Source organism: Manis pentadactyla, chromosome 10 (genome assembly GCF_030020395.1).
Source record: "Manis pentadactyla isolate mManPen7 chromosome 10, mManPen7.hap1, whole genome shotgun sequence".
Classification (NCBI taxonomy): domain Eukaryota; kingdom Metazoa; phylum Chordata; class Mammalia; order Pholidota; family Manidae; genus Manis; species Manis pentadactyla.
In genome coordinates, this window is record NC_080028.1 from 56,808,700 (window position 1) to 56,831,308 (window position 22,609).

The following is a 22,609-nucleotide window of genomic DNA, read 5'->3' on the forward strand; positions in this document are numbered from 1 at the left end:
AATTGAAGGCCGGTGTTGGGCGAGAAGACGAGCGACGGGGGAAGTGGACGGTGAGCCCGTGGAGGAGGATCGGGCAGTGCGGGTTCCCAGAGAAGCTCAGGTTCCTGGAGGAAGAGCAAAGTCAATGGGAGAGCCTCATCTAAAGTCACGGCACCAATGAAAGGGCATCTCGCCGCAACCCTCCTTACCCAGAATGACTCAGGAGACATGGGCCCAGGCAAGAGACTTTATTATCTAAAAGAGAGAGTGGCTGCCCCAGAAGGGGGGTGGGGAGAGACAGAGAGAGAGAGAGAGAGAGAGAGCAAGAGAGCAGGGAGAGCAGGGAGACAGAGACAGAGATAAAGAGAGAGGGAGCAGACCAAAATATTTTATATATGAAATGCCTGGTGCAGTGTTTTCCACGTGCTAGGTCACTAAATAAATGTAGCTGTTAAATTGTTACATTAGTTTTATCCTACTTCTCTTCCCATTTCTCCCTCCCAAGTTTCGTTTGCTCTTCACCTTAGTGTCAGTGACTGCAACCTTGTCTGTATTCAGTAGTAGTGAAAAATCAAATGAAATCTAAATATTGAGCACTGTGTGTGAAACTCGGGTATTAACACAAACCTCACGACCCTTTGAGGTCAGTACTATCATTATCCCCATTTTACAAATGAGTAAACTAAAGTACAGAGAGATTATGCAACTTGTCTGAAACTGAGGTCGAGGGGTTCGGGGACTGAGATTCAAATACATGCAGCTTGAGCCAATACTGCCTGTAACGCAATATTAATAAATCAATCGGCGGATGAATAAACAAAGGAACCTGAGTAAAACTTCCTAAAAACGCTCTCCCCCTTTTCATTAACGACATAATATTTGTACGTTTAAGATGAAATTTTAAAAGTTTTAGTGCTCATAGAAGGATCCTATGACTTGGAACATATGGGGCCATGGAAGATCAATTAAACAACTGATTCACACGTGGTTTGGACCACGTTGTCCAAATCTCGGTAGATCGGGTACTCTTATCTACCAACCAGCTGATGAAGCCTTAACGGTACGGCTGAGGAAATCGGACAGACGCTCAGCCCCGTGCAGAAATACCAGGGAATTCAGCCGCCGGGAGAGGATGTAGACCAAACCCCCTTCCCGGCATGCATCACCAGCCGGCGAGCGCCCTGAAGCACCGCCCACACGTTGCATGCTGGGAACTGTAGGCTCCGACGGCCCGGCCCGCAGGCTGTGGTCCACACTCTCCATGAGGCTGCTGCCGCTGGCTCGCGCGGTGCCGACGCGGGGAGCGCGCTTCGCGCTGACTCAGCGGCGACGACGGCGGGGGCATTAGTCGGCCCTTGAGCTCCTTCCCTTCCTCGGGCGGCGACCCCGCCCGCTTACTCGCTGGCTGGCCGGCCCCGCGCCACGCAGGAGAAGGAGCCAGGGGACGCGGAGCGAGGAGAGGCGCGCGGCCCCGGCCAGCTCCGTCTCCGGCGTTAGCGCTGTGGCCGTGGCGGAGGACGACAGCGACAAGGACGAGGGCCGCTCACCGCTCCCTGTGTGCGGCGCCGCTCCGCTGGCCGGCCCTCCAGAGTGCAGGCGGGGAGGCGGGATGGAGTGATAGGGAAGGTGACTCGGGCTCGGGGGCGGCGGGGCTCGGGCCCGGCTCGATCCTTGCGAGGCGGCGGGGAAGTTGGCGGCGCACTGGCCCAGGGATCCCCCACGCCGGAGGGGTGCGGCCGGGGCCTCCGTGGCTGTGCGCCCGAGGCTGGGCGCCCTGGTGGGGGTGGGTACGAGCTGCGGCCGTCGCCGCGGAGCGCGTCCGAGTGCGTGGCCGCCTGCTGTCGGGTGTTTCATCACCCGGATTACCACGAGGCTTCCTTTAGCGGAGGATCTGGGGGAAGGAAGAGGGGCGAGGACGACCGGCTGTGAACCCGAGTGTAAAAGAAGTGGCCAAGCACATTTGTAATAGTTGTAGTGTGGGCTAGTTTCAACTGCAGAGACCTCAAACTTGAATCGCCCCCTTTCCCCCTAGGACAGAAAGGAGAAAAGTGTTATTTCTGTGTAGTAATTTGCCAGCACGGACACGCCATTTATTCTCTTCCCCTACAGTTCTGCGGGAGTATAGAATCGTGTTTTCCTGTAGCCTGAAAAAAAAATTGAGTACTTTCTGAAAGTGCTAATTACTTGTTATTGGGGGAAGTTAGGTTTTATTAAAGCGACTTGTCACCGTTTAAAAAAGCTGGAAAGATTCATTCCTGTCTTTGAAAAGTCTATAGTGGGTGTGGAGGGCCGGCCAGCGGAGCGTTGATGCTGTCCAGGAAAAGTTACGGCTTAGTATTTTAAGTATGTATGTTGCTTGCCTCCTTCAGAATATTTGCTAGATGCGTAATTAAAATTTCGCGTGGTAACATGTTTAAGTTAAGCCTGCACGGTTTATGCACTGTTAGAACATTGTGTTCATTCACAACCTTTAACTGGGGGAATTGCCACCTTTTCCACAGGTTGTTACTTTTAAGTTTGCACACATGTAGGTAATTGACCATGTTCCATTGTAATACTGATTAGCCAAGTTCCTTTTCTGGAGGATTCTTTCTGTGGTGACAACACTGTAACAAGTTTGTTTCCATAGGTGGTTTTTTCGGCCGTGTTTTTTCTTTAGACCAGGTGCTATTTCCTTTGATGGAATCAAACTGACTTGACCAAGCTTAAGCAGTTCTCCCTGAAGCCATGCCAAATTCAAGAAATCTTTTATAAAACTTCTCAATTTGGGATTCATAGAAACGCCAGTTGTCTTTTTCTCTTCTGTATGTGCACTTTTTGGAGGGAATCCTCATCAAATTCTCGTCATTTTTGGCACAAAGGTGGGAGAGAGAAACCCACTGTCTTTTTTGTTTCCCCATCTGTTCAAAATTAAGTCTAGAATGCTCTGAATAGTTCTCACCCCCCACGTGCCTAGTCTGAATTATAAATAACCTACTAGGGCCCACTGTGTGCTAAGGCATGCTTTACACATCTTGTCTCACGTGAATCTTTTCAACTTTATGAGGCAGAATGGTCTTCCTGTTTCATAGAAAGGACTCTCAGGTTTCTTAGTTGTCCATATGGCCTCAGTTTGACAAAATTGGAGTACAAACTGTGATATATCTAAATCTAAATTTTATATTCTATGTCCTGGGGATATAGTGGCGAATGTCCAAGACCATCAGACCTTTCCCTTTAAGGTTAATGCGAGAAAATACTAGTAAGTAGGCCGTGATAATGTATCAGCATGTAGGAGGGGCATTTAATCCAGTTTGGGAGAGTTGGACAACAGGGGTCAAAGAAGCGTTCTTGAAAGAGATGATCTCTAAACTGAATTTTGAAGGACGGACAGAGGTTACCCAAGTAACAAAGAGCAGTGTGCACAAAGATGAAAAGCAGAATGCCACTGGCCTTGATAGGTTAGGGTGCAGAATGGTGGAGTCAGTCAGAAGTGTTTGGATCTTAATCCTGAAGGCAGTGGGAGCTACTAACCCAGCCTTACGGTAGTCTGCAAGTATGATAGTGACCGTAAGAGAAGGGGCTGAGCTTTCTTCACGGGCCCTCAGCACATCCTGCTTTATCATTAGGTTCAAGCAGGCCAAGGGGAAGACCAAGCAGTGCATTGTAGTAGGGATTCTCTAACCTGCATTTGAGCCTGGCCTCAGCATTCTAAAGGCTGTGACCCCCTCTTCCCTGCCCACCTTTGTGTCTTTGCCTCTTTAGGCTCTCATCTTCCCCTTGGTTACAATAATCAAAACAAAACAAAAAAAGCCCCCATTCTTACTAGGAGTAGCAGGCCTGGTCTCCCTACTCAGGTCTTCAGAGAATAAATGTGATATTTAGAGTTTGTTCCTTGTTCCTCATATTGCATTCAGTCAAAAGCCATGGTGCATTTTGGGGCTTATGTTCTTATTTGAGAATGTTAGATAGACTCTATGCTGTGGAAAAGCACATACTTTGCAGAGACTAAAAACAAGTTCTTAAATAAGAGTAGTCAGTATTGTCAGTTTTTAAATCTACTATTAAAAAACACTTTTTGATACATGTTTCTAGAGCTGGCTGGCAAGAAAGCCTATTCTTCAAAAGCTAAATGACTGGTTTTCCCCCCTCCTTTTTCATTTAACTTTCTTGAAGTAGGTAGTAGACACTCCAATAAGGATATTGAGCTCTGAGGTCACGATGTAGTCAGCCACTCTAGTTGTTGTTTTTTTTTTAATGTTTGTGATATTGGTAAATGGGAATAGGCAAATTAGTATAATAAAATAATCTGGATTTGTCAACTTAATGTAGTTGTATAATTGTACTTTTAAGTATTAGAGACAAGAAATAATAATAAATTAGATGATTCTGTTATTTAAAGTAGAAAAGAATATGTTGATAATAGGAAATTTGACAACATTAACAGCATTTGTTAGATTTTTAGAAATTACATTGTGGAGTTTTTAGCAGGCCCATTCTTCTGAAATTAAGGCTCCTTTAGTCATAATTTGGATAGTTTCAAAAGAAGTCCTTTTAACACTTAAACTTCCTTGCATAATGTTATCCTGTTGCTGTATTCTGGGTAAGCATCTATTTTGTTTATTAAGAATTGTTTCATCTTTGTGTGTGTGTGCAGATGTTCATAGATTCCTCTGTGGGATCAGAGGGCACGCCTATTGTAATCAGAAAACTCCAAGTATAGAAGCAGGGATGGATGAACAGGCTCTTTTAGGGCTAAATCCAAATGCTGATTCAGACTTCAGACAAAGGGTAAGTTAAGTTGGCTTAATCATTTTTAAAACAAATTACAAATTACCACAGGAACTCATTAGAGGATTTAAATTTTAAAAATACTGTGTGATAAAGGTTTCATTTGGGTAGAACTGAACAGAGATGAGCAAATTTCAGGTATATGAATGTATTCTGAATACAGAAACAGGAGCATTGTGATTTATTTTCTTGTTGGCCCGACAAAAGTATTAAAATCACATGTGATTCAGGGCAGGTTTTTGTCACATCAATCATCATTTTTAATTATTTAAAAGTTGTAATGCAAAGGATTATTCAGGAACTTTCTATAGCAGGAAACATTTCCTTTTCCCATTGCCTGACTTGGTCTAAACAAGTTGTTGAACCCTCCTGTTAGTGATACTTAACATACTTATTTAGTCCAGGTAGACAGGTAATAAGCACTTACGATATGCTGTGTCTTAGATTATGTACAAGACAAGGAATCCATTTTGAGGAGCTGGGATATTTGGGTAAATATAAACAGTTGAACATAATGTAACCTATACCTGTAATCATGACTATAAAAGAAGAAGCTGAAGAACAAGCCCATAATTAAATTTTTTAAAGATGTGGGTGCTTTGAAGTAGAAGTGGAAGGACAAGCATTTTCTTTTCCTTATTTCCACTTCTCATAGCCTAGGATTTTTTTAATAAATGACCTAAATGAAGTTAACAATCTCAATAAATATTACAGCAGTTTTTGTTCTACATTTATGCAGGAATTCCTTAAAGTGGTAAAAAAAAAGTCTGGAGTGGTTTCTAACACAGTACCCTGTGCATGACTCTGCTGTTAACAAAAGTTCCCAGCCTCCAGATAGAGGGAAATAACAGGAATTGAGATTTAAATATGTGGCTACTTACAAGATACCTCTCAAACTAGTTAGGACATCAAAAGACACTAAAGTCCCTGTCTCCTATGTGTAGGCAAATATTTCTTTTCATAGGAGTTAAGCTACCTACTTTGAAGGCCGTAGTGACGGCAGTTGAAGCATCATAGATCTTTACATGTAGTCTGGCTTCGTATTGCATGGTTATTAAAACCAAAAGCCTTTGGCTATTTGTTTAGTTATTAGTTGACCTTTTTGTTACTTTTTTATGTTCCTTTTTTGGTTTCTTGTGTTTTTTAATTAATGTGCATCATCTGACAAATTTTTTTTAAACGAGCCAGTATTTTGTTTTTCAGAAGAGTAACTCCAGTACATTGTTAGTGGTTTTAATGCAGAAGTTAGACTCTCCATCAGCAAAAGTTTTTTTTTAAGAAGTTAAACATTTATTACATGTTTTGTTTTTATTTGTTAGTCACGGACATTTATGAAGTACCCAGGTTTAGGCTTACTTTGATACCCCATTAAGCCAGCCTGAGTAACATAATTATTTAGGATGGAAAAAAAAGAACCCTAAGGAGAAGTGAATTCTAATAGTCCTGATATTGGAGTTTGGGAGTAGTGGGAACTTAATTCACTTTGGTGGTAAGGTAACTGCCAATCTCAATTCTCAGTTGTCTGGCTGTAGTTCCTTTTTCCACATGGGCAGAAAAAGTAGAAGTGCCTCTTGCCATGTAGAGACAGTAGCGTCTTAGAAAGAAGGTATGAAGTAGAACTAGAAGTCAAAAAAAGCTTTGACTTGTTTATCAATGCCACAGACTTTTGTAAAAAATGCTAGTAACACGTGGATTCAAAGTGCAAAGACTAAAAACTGAAACTTTCAAGTTATTTTCACGATCTGTTTTTGGCTTAAAACTTGCTTTTTATTTAAAGACATAATGGTATGTCATGACAATTCTAGCAGCTGGATCCCCCCTCTTTTTGGGAGAGGTAAGGGAAATATTAGGTGGTGATAGAGCATACATGATTGACTTCCGCCTTGTCTCCTGCTCTGGCCCCTGAGGTATTCCTAAGGGAAACCTAGACTTCATGGAATGTTGTTAGACAACAAATGAACTAGATTATTTTGCAGCTGTCTGGCTTTCTGTGTTAATTTCTAAAGACAGCCATTACTTATGCTTCAGATAGTACTCAGTGGCCTTCACCTCCTTCCCTTTGTTTACCTGGTCCTCTCGGTGGAAACAGTACTTAGACCATATATGAAAACCTGTTCCTTCATTCATGCAGTTACAGACAACTATCACCTAATTACAGTGGCTTTGGTTTTTTTAAAAAAAATACCTCTAACCAAAGGAACATTTCACATCTCAACCCAGTAAATACACACACACAACTGAAACAAGTTACACAAAATAATAGTTATTCTTCTGTGCAGTGCACTCTGATATTCTCTATTGTGTTTGATTTTTTAAAATTGCTGATTGAGACCAAGACAGTTGATTTCATCACCAGTGGGGCACAAACCACAGTTTTAGGTTCCTCTAATCAGTATGTTCTGGTTATCTAACTCATGTCAGATATGTACAAGGTTCCCTCCTGCCCCACCTTGTGACATTCTGTGAAGTCTTTCTAAAGTGTTCAGCTTAAATGCATTTTCTGCTTTGCAATCTTAACAGGCCCTGGCCTATTTTGAGCAGTTAAAGATTTCCCCAGATGCCTGGCAAGTGTGTGCAGAAGCTCTAGCCCAAAGGACATACAGGTAACAAAAAAAATTTGTATGACTCAGAGAGGAATTTAAATTTCTGTAAGCTTGATAGAACTGTTAAATTCACCTGTATTTGGGAACATTTTCATAAAAACATGAGTTGTGTTTTAGAAAATCAGTATACGAATGAGAAAAATAGTATACTAGTAATTGGTTCATTCTAGGATTGGCTTTTCATAAAGCTATCCTTTGCCTGTGTACCTGGCAGCAAATCCCAGCTCGAATATAGTACAGTAAAAACTTCCTTATCTCTTCATGATGGGGAGTAGTGGTTTTATGAAAAATTAGGAAAGGAGGTAATCATAAATTACTTGTATCTTAAATTTTTATTTTAATTTAAGATATATAAACATTTAATGATGAACTTTTTGATATTGGATCAAGGTCTTTCCTTTGTGTATATGCCACTAGCACTCACTTTGTTTCTTTTACATTGATCACATCCATAATCCGTCCTACAGTTTCCACTTTGGTTTTGTAGTGGATTGAGGAACAATGAAGGCAGATTCTTGACCTTTTGTTTATTTGCTCTCACCTTTGCAAGTGTTCTGGTTATCTAACCCATGTCAGATATGTACAAGGTTCCTCCCCTCCCCACCTTGTGACTTTCTGTGAAGTCTTTCTAAAGTATTCAGCTTAATTTTTATGAAAACAGGAAATCTCATACTCATTTTATTAGTTATGTGATAGGCAATTAAGTTGCTTAATTCCAAAAGATGTGCCACTGCCATAGTGAGATTTGGGGAAGCACAACTGATTATTAGTAAGCAGACAAGTTTACTGGCTGGAGTAGAAGTTAATGGCAGTTAATGATGTCTCCTAGCTGGAGTTCTTGGCATGCTGTGGGTATCATTGCTGCGTTTCATAGTCGAAACCAGGTGCTCTAGTGAAAACTGGTTTGAGAACATCTGCTATATGTCTGAGAGTAAATAAGAGCTGGCTTTTAATTAAAAGATTCCTTTAGTTTTTTTTTTTTTTTTTTTTTTTTTTTTTGATTCATAAAATGCACTGTTTATTTTGATTTGGCCGTGGCTCGAGCTCTCACTAACAGTTTTTTTTTTTTTTTTTTTTTTTTAATAATTATTTTTTATTGAAGGGTAGTTGACACACAGTATTACATTACATGAGTTTCAAGTGTACAACACAGTGGTAGAACATTTATATACATAATTCTAGGTTCCAGCTATCACCCTACCAGGCTGTTAAAATATCTTGACTATATTCCTTATGCTATACATTACATCCCGCTTACTAATTTATTTTACCATTGGAAGTCTGTCCTTTTTTTTTTTTTTTTTTTTTGTGAGGGCATCTCTCATATTTATTGATCAAATGGTTGTTAACGACAATAAAATTCTGTATAGGGGAGTCAATGCTCAATGCACAATCATTATTCCACCCCAAGCCTAATTTTTGTCAGTCTCCAATCTTCTGAGGCATAACAAACAAGTTTTTACATGTAGAACAAATTCTTACATAATGAATAAGTTACATAGTGAACAGTACAAGGGCAGTCATCACAGAAACTTTCGGTTTTGCTCATGCATTATGAACTATAAACAGTCAGTTCAAATATGAATACTCATTTGGTTTTTATACTTGATTTATATGTGGATACCACATTTCTCTCTTTATTATTATTATTTTTAATAAAATGCTGAAGTGGTAGGTAGATACAAGATAAAGGTAGAAAACATAGTTTAGTGTTGTAAGAGAGCACATGTAGATGATCAGGTGTGTGCCTGTAGACTATGTGTTAATCCAAGCTAGACCAGGGCAATAAAACATCCACATATGCAGAAGATTTCTCTCAGAACGGGGGGGTGAGGTTCTAAGCCTCACCTCTGTTGATCCCCAATTTCTCACCTGATGGCCCCCCTGCGACTGTGCCTGTCTTAGGTTGTTCCTCCCTTGAGGAATCTTACCCATCTCTGGCTAACCAGTCATCTTCCGGGGCCATACAGGGAAATGTGAAGTTGGTAAGTGAGAGAGAAGCCTTATTGTTTGAAAAGGTTAGCTTTTTACTTCTTTGCATATTTATGCCCTGTGGCTTCTATGCCCAGCATTTGTCTTGAGGTATCTTTACCACTTGGAAGAATTATGATACTCGGTAAATTCGATATGAGGCACGAATTCTATTTAAGGGTTGTAATTAGGAAGGAAGAAGAAAAGCTATAGAAGTAGCAGGCGGAAGAAAACATGGGAAGATTGATTATTTCTTTGATATATCTTCTTGTAGAGTAACTTCAGCATGTATAGGTTTTAAGCTACTACTTAAATTGCACACACACATTAACATAATAGGAGTATAGTTACATAACCAAAGCATATCTGTAATTACCAGCCATCTGCAGTGTAACCAAGAAAACCAGTTAGGCACCTTAGGCATTTGTGAAAACTTATCTATGATATGGTGGATATTGTCCAAATGAACTTGAACAGTCTGAGAGAAATCAGACAAATTAAAACAACCCATTCCTGGGGACTGTTCACATGCCATATGTTCTTTTAACAATAAATAGTTTGTAGTTGTAAGACTTTGGAGCGCTACAATTTGCACTTCTCCAAATTCTTGGTTGAGTTCCAACAGTATAGATCCAGTCCAATTTTGTTGTTTTACTGTATGCACAGGCCAGCTTAGATATCTCCTTCCTCATTCCCATGGCAGGTCCAGGAACTGGTGGGATGAGTGCATCTACATCTGTAGCAGTGCGTGGATCTTTGTTGGGGTTTTTTGATGATCATCTTCTGGCATGAGTCTTCCAGAGGGTGCAGATGTTGGAAGTTCTTTTTCATATCGTATCTTAGTTCATTTTCGGGGTAGCCCAATTAGGCTTTGATCCTCTGTATAAACACAAACAGACCCTTTGCCTACACTTTTATATGCCCTTTATACCCTTGTGTAGAACTCGTTGGAGGTTACCACACAGGAACTGCCCTTTTTTTTTTTTTTTTTTTTTTGCTATCACTAATCTACACTTACATGACGAATATTATGTTTACTAGGCTCTCCCCTATACCAGGTCTCCCCTATAAACCCCTTTACAGTCACTGTCCATCAGCATAGCAAAATGTTGTAGAATCACTACTTGCCTTCTCTGTGTTGTACAGCCCTCCCTTTTCTCCTACCCCCCCATGTATGTTAATCTTAATACCCCCCTACTTCTCCCCCCCTTATCCCTCCCTACCCACCCATCCTCCCCAGTCCCTTTCCCTTTGGTACCTGTTAGTCCATTCTTGAGTTCTGTGATTCTGCTGCTGTTTTGTTCCTTCAGTTTTTCCTTTGTTCTTATATTCCACAGATAAGTGAAATCATTTGGTATTTCTCTTTCTCCGCTTGGCTTGTTTCACTGAGCATAATACCCTCCAGCTCCATCCATGTTGCTGCAAATGATTGGATTTGCCCTTTTCTTATAGCTGAGTAGTATTCCATTGTGTATATGTACCACATCTTCTTTATCCATTCATCTATTGATGGACATTTAGGTTGCTTCCAATTCTTGGCTATTGTAAATAGTGCTGCAATAAACATAGGGGTGCATCTGTCTTTCTCAAACTTAATTGCTGCATTCTTAGGGTAAATTCCTAGGAGTGGAATTCCTGGGTCAAATGGTAAGTCTGTTTTGAGCATTTTGATGTACCTCCATACTGCTTTCCACAATGGTTGAACTAACTTACATTCCCACCAGCAGTGTAGGAGGGTTCCCCTTTCTCCACAGCCTCGCCAACATTTGTTGTTGTTTGTCTTTTGGATGGCAGCCATCCTTACTGGTGTGAGGTGATACCTCATTGTAGTTTTAATTTGCATTTCTCTGATAATTAGCGATGTGGAGCATCTTTTCATGTGTCTGTTGGCCATCTGTATTTCTTTTTTGGAGAACTGTCTGTTCAGTTCCTCTGCCCATTTTTTAATTGGGTTATTTGTTTTTTGTTTGTTGAGGCGTGAGAGCTCCTTGTATATTCTGGACGTCAAGCCTTTATCGGATGTGTCATTTTCAAATATATTCTCCCATACTGTAGGGATCCTTCTTGTTCTATTGATGGTGTCTTTTGCTGTACAGAAGCTTTTCAGCTTAATATAGTCCCACTTACTCATTTTTGCTGTTGTTTTCCTTGCCCGGGGAGATATGTTCAAGAAGAGGTCACTCATGTTTATGTCTAAGAGGTTTTCGCCTATGTTTTCTTCCAAGAGTTTAATGGTTTCATGGCTTACATTCAGGTCTTTGATCCATTTTGAGTTTACTTTTGTATATGGGGTTAGACAATGGTCCAGTTTCATTCTCCTACATGTAGCTGTCCAGTTTTGCCAGCACCACCTGTTGAGGAGACTGTCATTTCGCCATTGTATGTCCATGGCTCCTTTATCAAATATTAATTGACCATATATGTCTGGGTTAATGTCTGGATTCTCTAGTCTGTTCCATTGGTCTGTGGCTCTGCTCTTGTGCCAGTACCAAATTGTCTTGATTACTATGGCTTTATAGTAGAGCTTGAAGTTGGGGAGTGAGATCCCCCCTACTTTATTCTTCTTTCTCAGGATTGCTTTGGCTATTCGGGGTCTTTGGTGTTTCCATATGAATTTTTGAATTATTTGTTCCAGTTCATTGAAGAATGTTGCTGGTAGTTTCATAGGGATTGCATCAAATCTGTATATTGCTTTGGGCAGGATGGCCATTTTAACGATATTAATTCTTCCTAGCCACGAGCATGGGATGAGTTTCCATCTGTTAGTGTCCCCTTTAATTTCTCTTAAGAGTGACTTGTAGTTTTTAGAGTATAAGTCTTTCACTTCTTTGGTTAGGTTTATTCCTAGGTATTTTATTTTTTTTGATGCAATTGTGAATGGAGTTGTTTTCCTGATTTCTCTCTCTGTTGGTTCATTGTTAGTATATAGGAAAGCCACAGATTTCTGTGTGTTGATTTTGTATCCTGCAACTTTGCTGTATTCCGATATCAGTTCTAGTAGTTTTGGGGTGGAGTCTTTAGGGTTTTTTATGTACAGTATCATGTCATCTGCAAATAGTGACAGTTTAACTTCTTCTTTACCAATCTGGATTCCTTGTATTTCTTTATTTTGTCTGATTGCCGTGGCTAGGACCTCCAGTACTATGTTAAATAACAGTGGAGAGAGTGGGCATCCCTGTCTAGTTCCCGATCTCAGAGGAAATGCTTTCAGCTTCTCGCTGTTCAATATAATGTTGGCTGTGGGTTTATCATAGATGGCCTTTATTATGTTGAGGTACTTGCCCTCTATTCCCATTTTGCTGAGAGTTTTTAACATGAATGGATGTTGAACTTTGTCAAATGCTTTTTCAGCATCTATGGAGATGATCATGTGGTTTTTGTCTTTCTTTTTGTTGATGTGGTGGATGATGTTGATGGACTTTCGAATGTTGTACCATCCTTGCATCCCTGGAATGAATCCCACTTGGTCATGGTGTATGATCCTTTTGATGTATTTTTGAATTCGGTTTGCTAATATTTTGTTGAGTATTTTTGCATCTACGTTCATCAGGGATATTGGTCTGTAGTTTTCTTTTTTGGTGGGGTCTTTGCCTGGTTTTGGTATTAGGGTGATGTTAGCTTCATAGAATGAGTTTGGGAGTATCCCCTCCTCCTCTATTTTTTGGAAAACTTTAAGGAGAATGGGTATTATGTCTTCCCTGTATGTCTGATAAAATTCCGAGGTAAATCCATCTGGCCCGGGGGTTTTGTTCTTTGGTAGTTTTTTGATTACCTCTTCAATTTCGTTGCTGGTAATTGGTCTGTTTAGATTTTCTGTTTCTTCCTGGGTCAATCTTGGAAGGTTATATTTTTCTAGGAAGTTGTCCATTTCTCCTAGGTTTCCCAGCTTGTTAGCATATAGGTTTTCATAGTATTCTCCAATAATTCTTTGCATTTCCATGGGGTCCGTCGTGATTTTTCCTTTCTCGTTTCTGATACTGTTGATTTGTGTTGACTCTCTTTTCTTCTTAATAAGTCTGGCTAGAGGCTTATCTATTTTGTTTATTTTCTCGAAGAACCAGCTCTTGGTTTCATTGATTTTTGCTATTGTTTTATTCTTCTCAATTTTATTTATTTCTTCTCTGATCTTTATTATGTCCCTCCTTCTGCTGACCTTAGGCCTCATCTGTTCTTCTTTTTCCAATTTCAATAATTGTGACATTAGACCATTCATTTGGGATTGCTCTTCCTTTTTTAAATATGCTTGGATTGCTATATACTTTCCTCTTAAGACTGCTTTTGCTGTGTCCCACAGAAGTTGGGGCTTAGTGTTGTTGTTGTCATTTGTTTCCATATATTGCTGGATCTCCATTTTGATTTGGTCATTGATCCATTGATTATTTAGGAGCGTGTTGTTAAGCCTCCATGTGTTCGTGAGCCTCTTTGCTTTCTTTGTACAGTTTATTTCTAGTTTTATGCCTTTGTGGTCTGAAAAGTTGGTTGGTAGGATTTCAATCTTTTGGAATTTTCTGAGGCTCTTTTTGTGGCCTAGTATGTGGTCTATTCTGGAGAATGTTCCATGTGCACTTGAGAAGAATGTATATCCCGCTGCTTTTGGATGTAGAGTTCTATAGATGTCTATTAGGTCCATCTGCTCTACTGTGTTGTTCAGTGCTTCCGTGTCCTTACTTATTTTCTGCCCAGTGGATCTATCCTTTGGGGTGAGTGGTGTGTTGAAGTCTCCTAGAATGAATGCATTGCAGTCTATATCCCCCTTTAGTTCTGTTAGTATTTGTTTCACATATGCTGGTGCTCCTGTGTTGGGTGCATATATATTTAGAATGGTTATATCCTCTTGTTGGACTGAGCCCTTTATCATTATGTAGTGTCCTTCTTTATCTCGTTACTTTCTTTGTTTTGAAGTCTATTTTGTCTGATATTAGTACTGCAGCCCCTGCTTTCTTCTCGCTGTTGTTTGCTTGAAATATGTTTTTCCATCCCTTGACTTTTAGTCTGTACATGTCTTTGGGTTTGAGGTGAGTTTCTTGTAAGCAGCATATAGATGGGTCTTGCTTTTTTATCCATTCTGTTACTCTGTGTCTTTTGATTGGTGCATTCAACCCATTAACATTTAGGGTGACTATTGAAAGATATGTACTTATTGCCATTGCAGGCTTTAAATTCGTGGTTACCAAAGGTTCAAGGTTAGCCTCTTTAGTATCTTACTGCCTAACTTAGCTCGCTTATTGAGCTGTTATATACGCTGTCTGGAGATTCTTTTCTTCTCTCCCTTCTTGTTCCTCCTCCTCGATTCTTCATATGTTGGGTGTTTTGTGCTGTGCTCTTTCTAGGAGTGCTCCCATCTAGAGCAGTCCCTGTAAGATGTTCTGTAGAGGTGGTTTGTGGAAAGGAAATTCCCTCAGCTTTTGTTTGTCTGGGAATTGTTTAATCCCACCATCATATTTGAATGATAGTCGTGCTGGATACAGTATCCTTGGTTCAAGGCCCTTCTGTTTCATTGTATTAAATATATCATGCCATTCTCTTCTGGCCTGTAGGGTTTCTGTTGAGAAATCTGACGTTAGCCTGATGGGTTTCCCTTTATAGGTGACCTTTTTCTCTCTAGCTGCCTTTAACACTCTTTCCTTGTCCTTGATCTTTGCCATTTTAATTATTATGTGTCTTGGTGTTGCCCTTCTTGGATCCTTTCTGTTGGGGGTTCTGTGTATTTCCGTGGTCTGTTTGATTACTTCCTCCCCCAGTGTGGGGAAGTTTTCAGCAATTATTTCTTCTAAGATACTTTCCATCTCTTTGCCTCTCTCTTCTTCTTCTGGGACCCCTATAATACGGATATTGCTCCTTTTAGATTGGTCACACAGTTCTCTTAATATTGTTTCATTCCTGGAGATCCTTTTGTCTCTCTCTTTGTCAGCTTCTATGCGTTCCTGTTCTCTGATTTCAATTCCATCAATGGCCTCTTGCATTCTATCCATTCTGCTTATAAACCCTTCCAGAGTTTGTTTCATTTCTGCGATCTCCTTTCTGGCATCTGTGATCTCTTTCCGGACTTCATCCCATTTTTCTTGCGTGTTTCTCTGCATCTCTGTCAGCATGTTTATGATTCTTATTTTGAATTCTTTGTCAGGAAGACTGGTTAGGTCTGTCTCCTTCTCTGGTGTTGTCTCTGTGATCTTTGTCTGCCTGTAGCTTTGCCTTTTCATGGTGATAGGAATAGTCTGCAGAACTGGGACGAGTGACGGCTGGAAGGACTTCCTTTCTTGTTGGTTTGTGGCCCTCCTCTCCTGGGAGAACAGCGGCCTCTAGTGGCTTGTGCTGCGCAGCTGCGCGCAGACAGGGTTTCTGCTTCCTGCCCGGCTGCTATGGAGTTAATCTCCGCTGTTGCTGTGGGCGTGGCCTGTCTCGGGCAGCTACTCCAAAATGGTGGAGTCGCGTTGGAGCAGGAGCTGCTGGGAGGCTATTTATCTCCGTAAGGGGCCTCCCTGCTCCCTGCAGCCCAGGGGTTAGGGTGCCCAGAGATCCCGGATTCCCTACCTCTGGATTAAGTGGCCCGCCCTGCCCCTTTAAGACTTCCAAAAAGCACCCGCCAAAACAAAACAACGACCACAAAAAAAAACAAGAAAAAAAATTTTTTTAATTAAAAAAAAAAAAAATTTTTAATTAAAAAAAAAAAGGTGGTCGTTCGTTTTTCTTTATTCTCCGGTGCCAGCCTCAGGCCTCTGCTCACCGGTCTTTCTGCCCTGTTTCCCTAATATTGGGGTCCCTGTCCCTTTAAGACTTCCAAAAAGCGCTCGCCAAAACAAAGCAGCAAAAAAGCAAAAAAAAAAAAAATGGTCGCGCGCTTTTCTTATGTCCTCTGTCGCCCAGCCTCCAGTGCCTGCTCACTGTTCTTGCTGCCCTGTTTTCCCAGTATCGAGGGCCCTGCACTCTGGCCCGGATGGCTGGGGCTGGGTGTTCGGCAGCCCTCGGCTCCGTCTCCCTCCCGCTCTGCCTGCTCTTCTCCCGCCGGGAGCTGGGGGGAGGGGCGCTCGGCTCCCGCGGGGCCGGGGCTTGTATCTTACCCCCTTCGCGAGGCGCTGGGTTCTCTCAGGTGTGGATGTGGTCTGGATATTGTCCTGTGTCCTCTGGTCTTTATTCTAGGAAGGGTTGTCTTTGTTATATTTTCATAGATATATGTTGTTTTGGGAGGAGATTTCCGCTGCTCTACTCACGCCGCCATCTTCCGCCCCTTCTCCTTTAGTTTATTTTTGAGTGGAAAGTTCAAGTCTTGTATGATTCAGTTAAGGCTTCAGTGTCATCGATGATAAAAACAAACCCTCATCTTAGAAGAGATGCTAATTAAGCCTACCATAAAAAAAAACTTGAAAGGTTAAGTTTTGATCTTATTGTGTGTGAAATTAATATTTTGGCTAATTCATGTAGTTTAATTTAAGTCTCTATACGTGCATTGAACAGTTTTAGCTTTGTATATAAGAAATTGTTCCATGGCTAAGCCTGGCTCAAACCTGCTGTTTTGGAGAGACAGATTGTTGCTCACTAAAGACTTTTTCAGAGGTTGTAGCTGGCTCACTGCAGCTCTGCATCACCCCTGGAAACACAGTTGAAAGTGGATAATTGGTAGATGTTAACTTTTGCTCACATCTTGTGAGGGTGTATATTTGCCACTCCGTTTTCTGTATGTGTGTTGAAGCTGGACTACCACTCCCAGTGACCTGCTCATTCTGGAGTTGACAGCAATACAACTGTCTGGGGTTGAATTTTAAATGTGACTTAATTTGGCATCTCTGATTTAACTCAGTCTCTGGCTGTTAGACCTTTGTCATTTTACACACAGCCTTTCTGTTGTAAAATGTAGGAATCCTATCTAGAATTTAGGGGGAATGCCTTCTGTTTGCAAAGCACTATGGTTACTGTGCATCTTAGTTTTTCTGGTTATTTTGCTCACCATATATGATGGAAATACTGAACATTATATAATACTTAAATTTCTCTTAGCTTTTTAAACAAGTGGATATGAATGTAATAAATGAGATTAATAAGTAGAAAGCAAGCCATAAGTCTGGTTTGAGGAACTTTTCATCTGTATTATTGTATATTTTCCTTTGTTTTCCCATTTCATATTCTGCTTATCTATTTTCCTTTCTTTTTCAGTGATGATCACATAAAGTTTTTCTGCTTTCAAGTACTAGAACATCAAGTTAAATACAAGTAAGGCTTTTCTTACTGTTTTGACTCTGAGATTTGGGGGGAGAGACCATTTTTACATTAGTTTTTCCCTACTCGGAAAACCGTAATACAAGCTGTAAATTGAGGGTGTGTAAGTCACATCCAGTTTATAGATGTGTTTTGATTTATTCCAGAGTATTTCAAAAATACTCAGTTGGTTACATATAAAAATCCAGACATTTCACAGAAAAGGTTAGATTTCTAACATTTCTGGAAAAGTCAGAAGATCTAGCAACACCAATCCTGTTTTTCTACATGACTCTTAGTTTCATGGCAGCATGGGTGGGCACTTGTATTCAGAACCTCTGCCTTAATTAAGCAAAAACCATGAATCGTTGCTCACAGGACCCTTAGTTTGTCTACTGATATATTCTGCAAACCACACACTTCAGAACATGAATGTATTTCCATTTGAAAATATATGCAGCTGCCGTTTGTTTTCAACATGAACTGAATCACGAATCAAACTGTGATTAATTTTGATAACCCACCTGCCACTCCCACTGCTGAAATTTTTAATGCAGTGAGAAAAGGCATTATCGACTTATTTTAGGAAATCCTAGATAATTGAATGTTACACAAGTTTCCTCTTTCAGTTATTTGAGGCTATTGTTTTTGAAACCACAGACACTAAATATATAGCCATTATTATTTTTCTTCTCTGTTTTGAACAGGTACTCAGAACTAACTACTGTTCAACAACAACTAATTAGGGAGACGCTCATATCTTGGCTTCAAGCTCAGGTAAAATAATTTCATTCAGTACCTCAAATGACCAGATACTTAAATTTTTATTTCTGTAAGAGTTTGCAACTTTACCTCAAAAATATGGATTATTTATCCTCCATTTGATCCCATAGTCTTTTTAGAAAGTGCTAGTTTTGAAGATCACAGGTAGATAAAAACTGTAATTTAAAGTTATATCAGTAACAAACTCTTATGCTTTCTATGACACATCATGGAAACTGATTTTAAAATAATTTTTTTGTTTTTAACTACTTGACAAAAGTGGATTTTCTGTTCACTCTTAAAGGTGAGCCCTCCTGGATAGCCACTTCACAAAGAGCTCTTTACACAGGGGCCAGTAGAGTTCTTTATTGGCAGGATGTTCTTTTTCATTAATTTTAACATATAAATCAATTGTGTAGCTAGAATTTTAATTTTTCTTAAAGAGCAAGCATCTAGAAAAACAAATGAGTTTTTTTTCTTTTTAGAAAAAATTATAGAACCTAGTAAAATTCTGCATATGAAACTTATCTTTGCAAGTCTGAGAATGAGAAGTAATAATTGGCACCTTTGCTTGTTTGAATGTATTCCATCTGGCCAGTCACAGTTAAAGACTGATAATTCTCAAGCATATTTGTTACATAGCTAATCTAGCCCATGTTGAAGTTTGGTGGGTTTAATTTCATGGACTGTCTCTCTGTTTATTAGATGCTGAATCCCCAACCAGAGAAGACCTTTATACGAAATAAAGCAGCCCAAGTCTTCGCCTTGCTTTTTGTTACAGAATATCTCACTAAATGGCCCAAGTTTTTTTTTGACATTCTCTCAGTAGTGGACCTAAATCCAAGGGGAGTAGATCTGTACCTCCGAATTCTCATGGCTATTGATTCAGAGTTGGTGGATCGAGATGTGGTGCACACATCAGAGGCAAGTAACTTTCCATTAATTTTTGGTTTTGAATGTAGATTTTGTAGGACATGATGGGCATGTAATAAAAGGAGCAGAAAGTACTATATCTTTTTTTCAGGTAAATTTTCTTAAGAACACTTTACAAATTTACCCAACATTTTGAATTTTATTTTACAAAGGAATTTAAACTGTAGGTTTTTTTCCAGGTATATGTTAAAATGAGAGTATTACTTTAGATTTTAAAAAATTATATAAGCACTTTCTCCAGTGAAATATACAAACTGATTTCTCTCCTATACATTTGTAGAGAAATGTGGTTATTTACTACTACCACTATATAGTTAGTGAGTAAGAAGCATTGTTTATGAATCCATGCTAGGTTCTTGTATATTCTCAGTCATATAGCCCATCACCTTAGTCTATTTCTTCATTACCTGAACTGACTTTTTCCTTAGTCTTAAAGAACACAATAGAGATTGTTTAATTCAAATGTATATAATAATTTAAGGTCAATGTATGTCAAACATACTTATAACTTTAAAGGTTATCACACATGTAAATTATTGTTCTCTTAAGTCATCTATCATATTTGCATAATAAGAAATAACTTTTATCACATGCTTAAGATTTCTAAACAATGGTTGTGTTTAATTTGTGTTTTAAAAGATATTAAATCCATCATCGAGGAACCGAATGGAGAAAGGAAACAGAATCACAGGATATGACTTTAGAACTGATAAAGAGGAAATCCTAGCAGGGAGTGTGGGAACAAATCTGGAAGTTTAGTGGAGGGGAAATTACTATGTGCAACTATTCAGATGTCAGACATTTTGTGAGGAAATATACTTTGATTGCAATTAAGGTTTTTGGTTTTTAGGAGGCTCGAAGGAATACTCTAATAAAAGATACCATGAGGGAGCAGTGCATTCCAAACTTGGTGGAATCATGGTACCAAATCTTACAAAATTATCAGTATACTAATTCAGAAGTGACGTGTCAGTGCCTTGAAGTAGTTGGAGCTTATGTCTCTTGGATAGACTTATCCCTTATAGCCAATGATAGGTAAGTATCCCTATATTTTTTAAATATAACCCTCCAGGTCACGGAAAGACAGTGTAGCACAGAGAAGGCAAATAGTGAATCTGTGGCATCTTACTACACTGATGGACAGTGACTGCAATGGGGTATGGGTGGGGACTTGATAATATGGGTGAATGTAGTAACCACATTGTTTTTCATGTGAAATAGTCATAAGAGTGTATATCAACAATACCTTAATAAAAATGAGTAAGTAAAAATATATAACCCTCAAAATACAGTATGTAAAACTCATGAATTTGGTAATGTTATAACACTTTTATTCCCTCATTACCAGATTTATAAATATGCTGCTAGGTCATATGTCAATTGAAGTTCTACGGGAAGAAGCATGTGACTGTTTATTTGAAATTGTAAATAAAGGAATGGATCCTGTTGATAAAATGAAATTAGTAGAATCTTTGTGTCAAGTATTACAGTCTGCTGGGTTTTTCAGCATTGACCAGGTCAGTAAATTTATGTATAAAGTTTTGAAAGTTGTTAGAACAAACTAGGATAGGTAGTGATTTAAATAGGCTTTCTTTTTCTTTATGTTTTTTGAGTGTGAGGGATCCTTTTAATGTTGGAAGCTGTCTTTGAAATTTAAATAGTGAAATGCTATATCCAGAAGCTACAATGTTACTTCTAGCATTTGCCTTAGACGGTAGATTATACCAGTTTTTAAACTTGAGGATCTGGGCTGCCTGCAATTAGGCATTTCTGATAAGCTCCTAGGTGATGGATGCTGTAGTGCTGGACCGCAAGCCATACTGTAAGTGTCATGGGGCAATACTATTTACATGTTAGTGCATTTTGGCCAAAATTAGACTCAGTTGTAAATGTTACACTTCCATTTTATTTTTGAATCATTACTCATTTGAGTTGTTAGAGCTTACCCCCAACAGAGTGAGGGCTCTGAGTGTGGTAAATCATTAATTTAGAAACAGACTTTGAAGGTTTCTATTTTAATTTTACCAGTGATAGAGATAAGAAATTCCTGAGAAATCTTCATTTTGCTGATACATCAGTAATACAGCTCTAGTGTTTTCCTTGCTGTCAGACAATTAGTAGTTTTCTTACATTGCTAATAATTTGTCTTACTTAGTCTGGTGAAAGACCTAAAATGTTGAAGCTAACTTTTTTTTAATAGAGTATCATAAGGATAATTGATGAAAATAATCTAAGTTTGAGTGTTTCTAACACTAATAAAACCTTAGGCAGGTAATTGTAGTAGCAGTTCTGTCTCTTTGCAGCATAGTTAAGGCTCAAATTAAATAGGTTCAGAAAGGAATATTGTAGATTGTTACACATTGTTATATGACAGCATTAACTTTAGTACAGCATATTTACTAAACTCAGCAGTTGATAGAGAAGGTTCTAAAACCACAGATCTCTTTCTTTATGTTTTTATGGAGTTGGCCATGTCTACCTACAGTAGTATAATAATTAAGAACAGTTGGCTTTAAAGAGGACTAGTGGATAATAATAGTAGAAGAATTACAAATTCTAAAAATGTCTTTATCAAGATGGTGAATCGTTAAATGTCTGATGTTAGTTTGAAACTGAATCCTATAATTGGCACTTGAATTCTGACTGAAGTTAGAGTTTTCCCTCTGATTCCTCAGTGGGTGGTTTTAAATTGAGGTCTGTCCTGGTTTCTTATAGGAAGAAGATGTAGACTTCCTGGCCAGATTTTCTAAACTGGTAAATGGAATGGGACAGTCATTGATAGTTAGCTGGACTAAATTAATTAAGAACGGTGATATCAAGAATGCTCAGGAGGCACTACAAGCTATTGAAACAAAAGTGGCGCTGATGTTGCAGCTACTAATTCATGAGGATGATGACATCTCTTCTAACATTATTGGATTTTGTTATGATTATCTTCATATCTTGAAGCAGGTGAGTCATCATTTTATTCTTTTTACCCAGTAGATATAGAAGAGCCATAGAGAATTGGAAAATACAGGAAAAATGAAAACAAGAAAATACCCACATTTTAGTACCTAACAGTATTTACTGTTAAACAACGTATTTCTTTTTTTTTTTTCCTTTAAACTTAGCCAGAAAACAGGAATGGTCAGGTTCTAAAATTCAGTAGTTTCAGAATTACTTCTAGCTTTAGGTTATTTTGTCATTTTGAATCTTTATTTCTACATACAGTAGAAATTTTGCTAAATATGGTTCTTTATTTTAATTATCATTTCTTATAAACAATTTTTACAATTAAAGATTTCACCCTAGAGAGTTGCTTCTAATAAGAACTGAAAACATAGATGTTATTATTCTGTATTTTATAGCAAGTAGCCTTTTGAAAGAATTAGTAAGCTCAATGTGACATTAGATAAAAG

At 39.1% G+C, this 22,609-nt stretch overlaps 1 protein-coding gene across 4 annotated transcripts in view; it reads left to right on the forward strand.

The window, feature by feature from the left end:
• Window positions 1-1,202: 1,202 nt before the first annotated feature.
• The window catches only part of XPOT (exportin for tRNA), a 40,769-nt gene continuing 19,362 nt past the window's right edge, over window positions 1,203-22,609 (forward strand). Inside the window, exons 1-9 of one of the 4 annotated variants that reach the window (XM_036894867.2) lie at window positions 1,203-1,605; window positions 4,616-4,749; window positions 7,270-7,352; window positions 17,472-17,528; window positions 18,221-18,290; window positions 18,981-19,199; window positions 20,059-20,243; window positions 20,557-20,725; window positions 21,924-22,160. In XM_036894867.2, the coding sequence (XP_036750762.1) occupies window positions 4,690-4,749; window positions 7,270-7,352; window positions 17,472-17,528; window positions 18,221-18,290; window positions 18,981-19,199; window positions 20,059-20,243; window positions 20,557-20,725; window positions 21,924-22,160 (1,080 nt within the window). In that variant the 5' untranslated portion in view covers window positions 1,203-1,605; window positions 4,616-4,689. Of the gene's footprint in view, window positions 1,606-3,575; window positions 4,750-7,269; window positions 7,353-17,471; window positions 17,529-18,220; window positions 18,291-18,980; window positions 19,200-20,058; window positions 20,244-20,556; window positions 20,726-21,923; window positions 22,161-22,609 lie in introns of those variants that run through there. The other 3 variants (XM_036894865.2, XM_036894864.2, XM_036894868.2) reach the window with 3 other exon arrangements.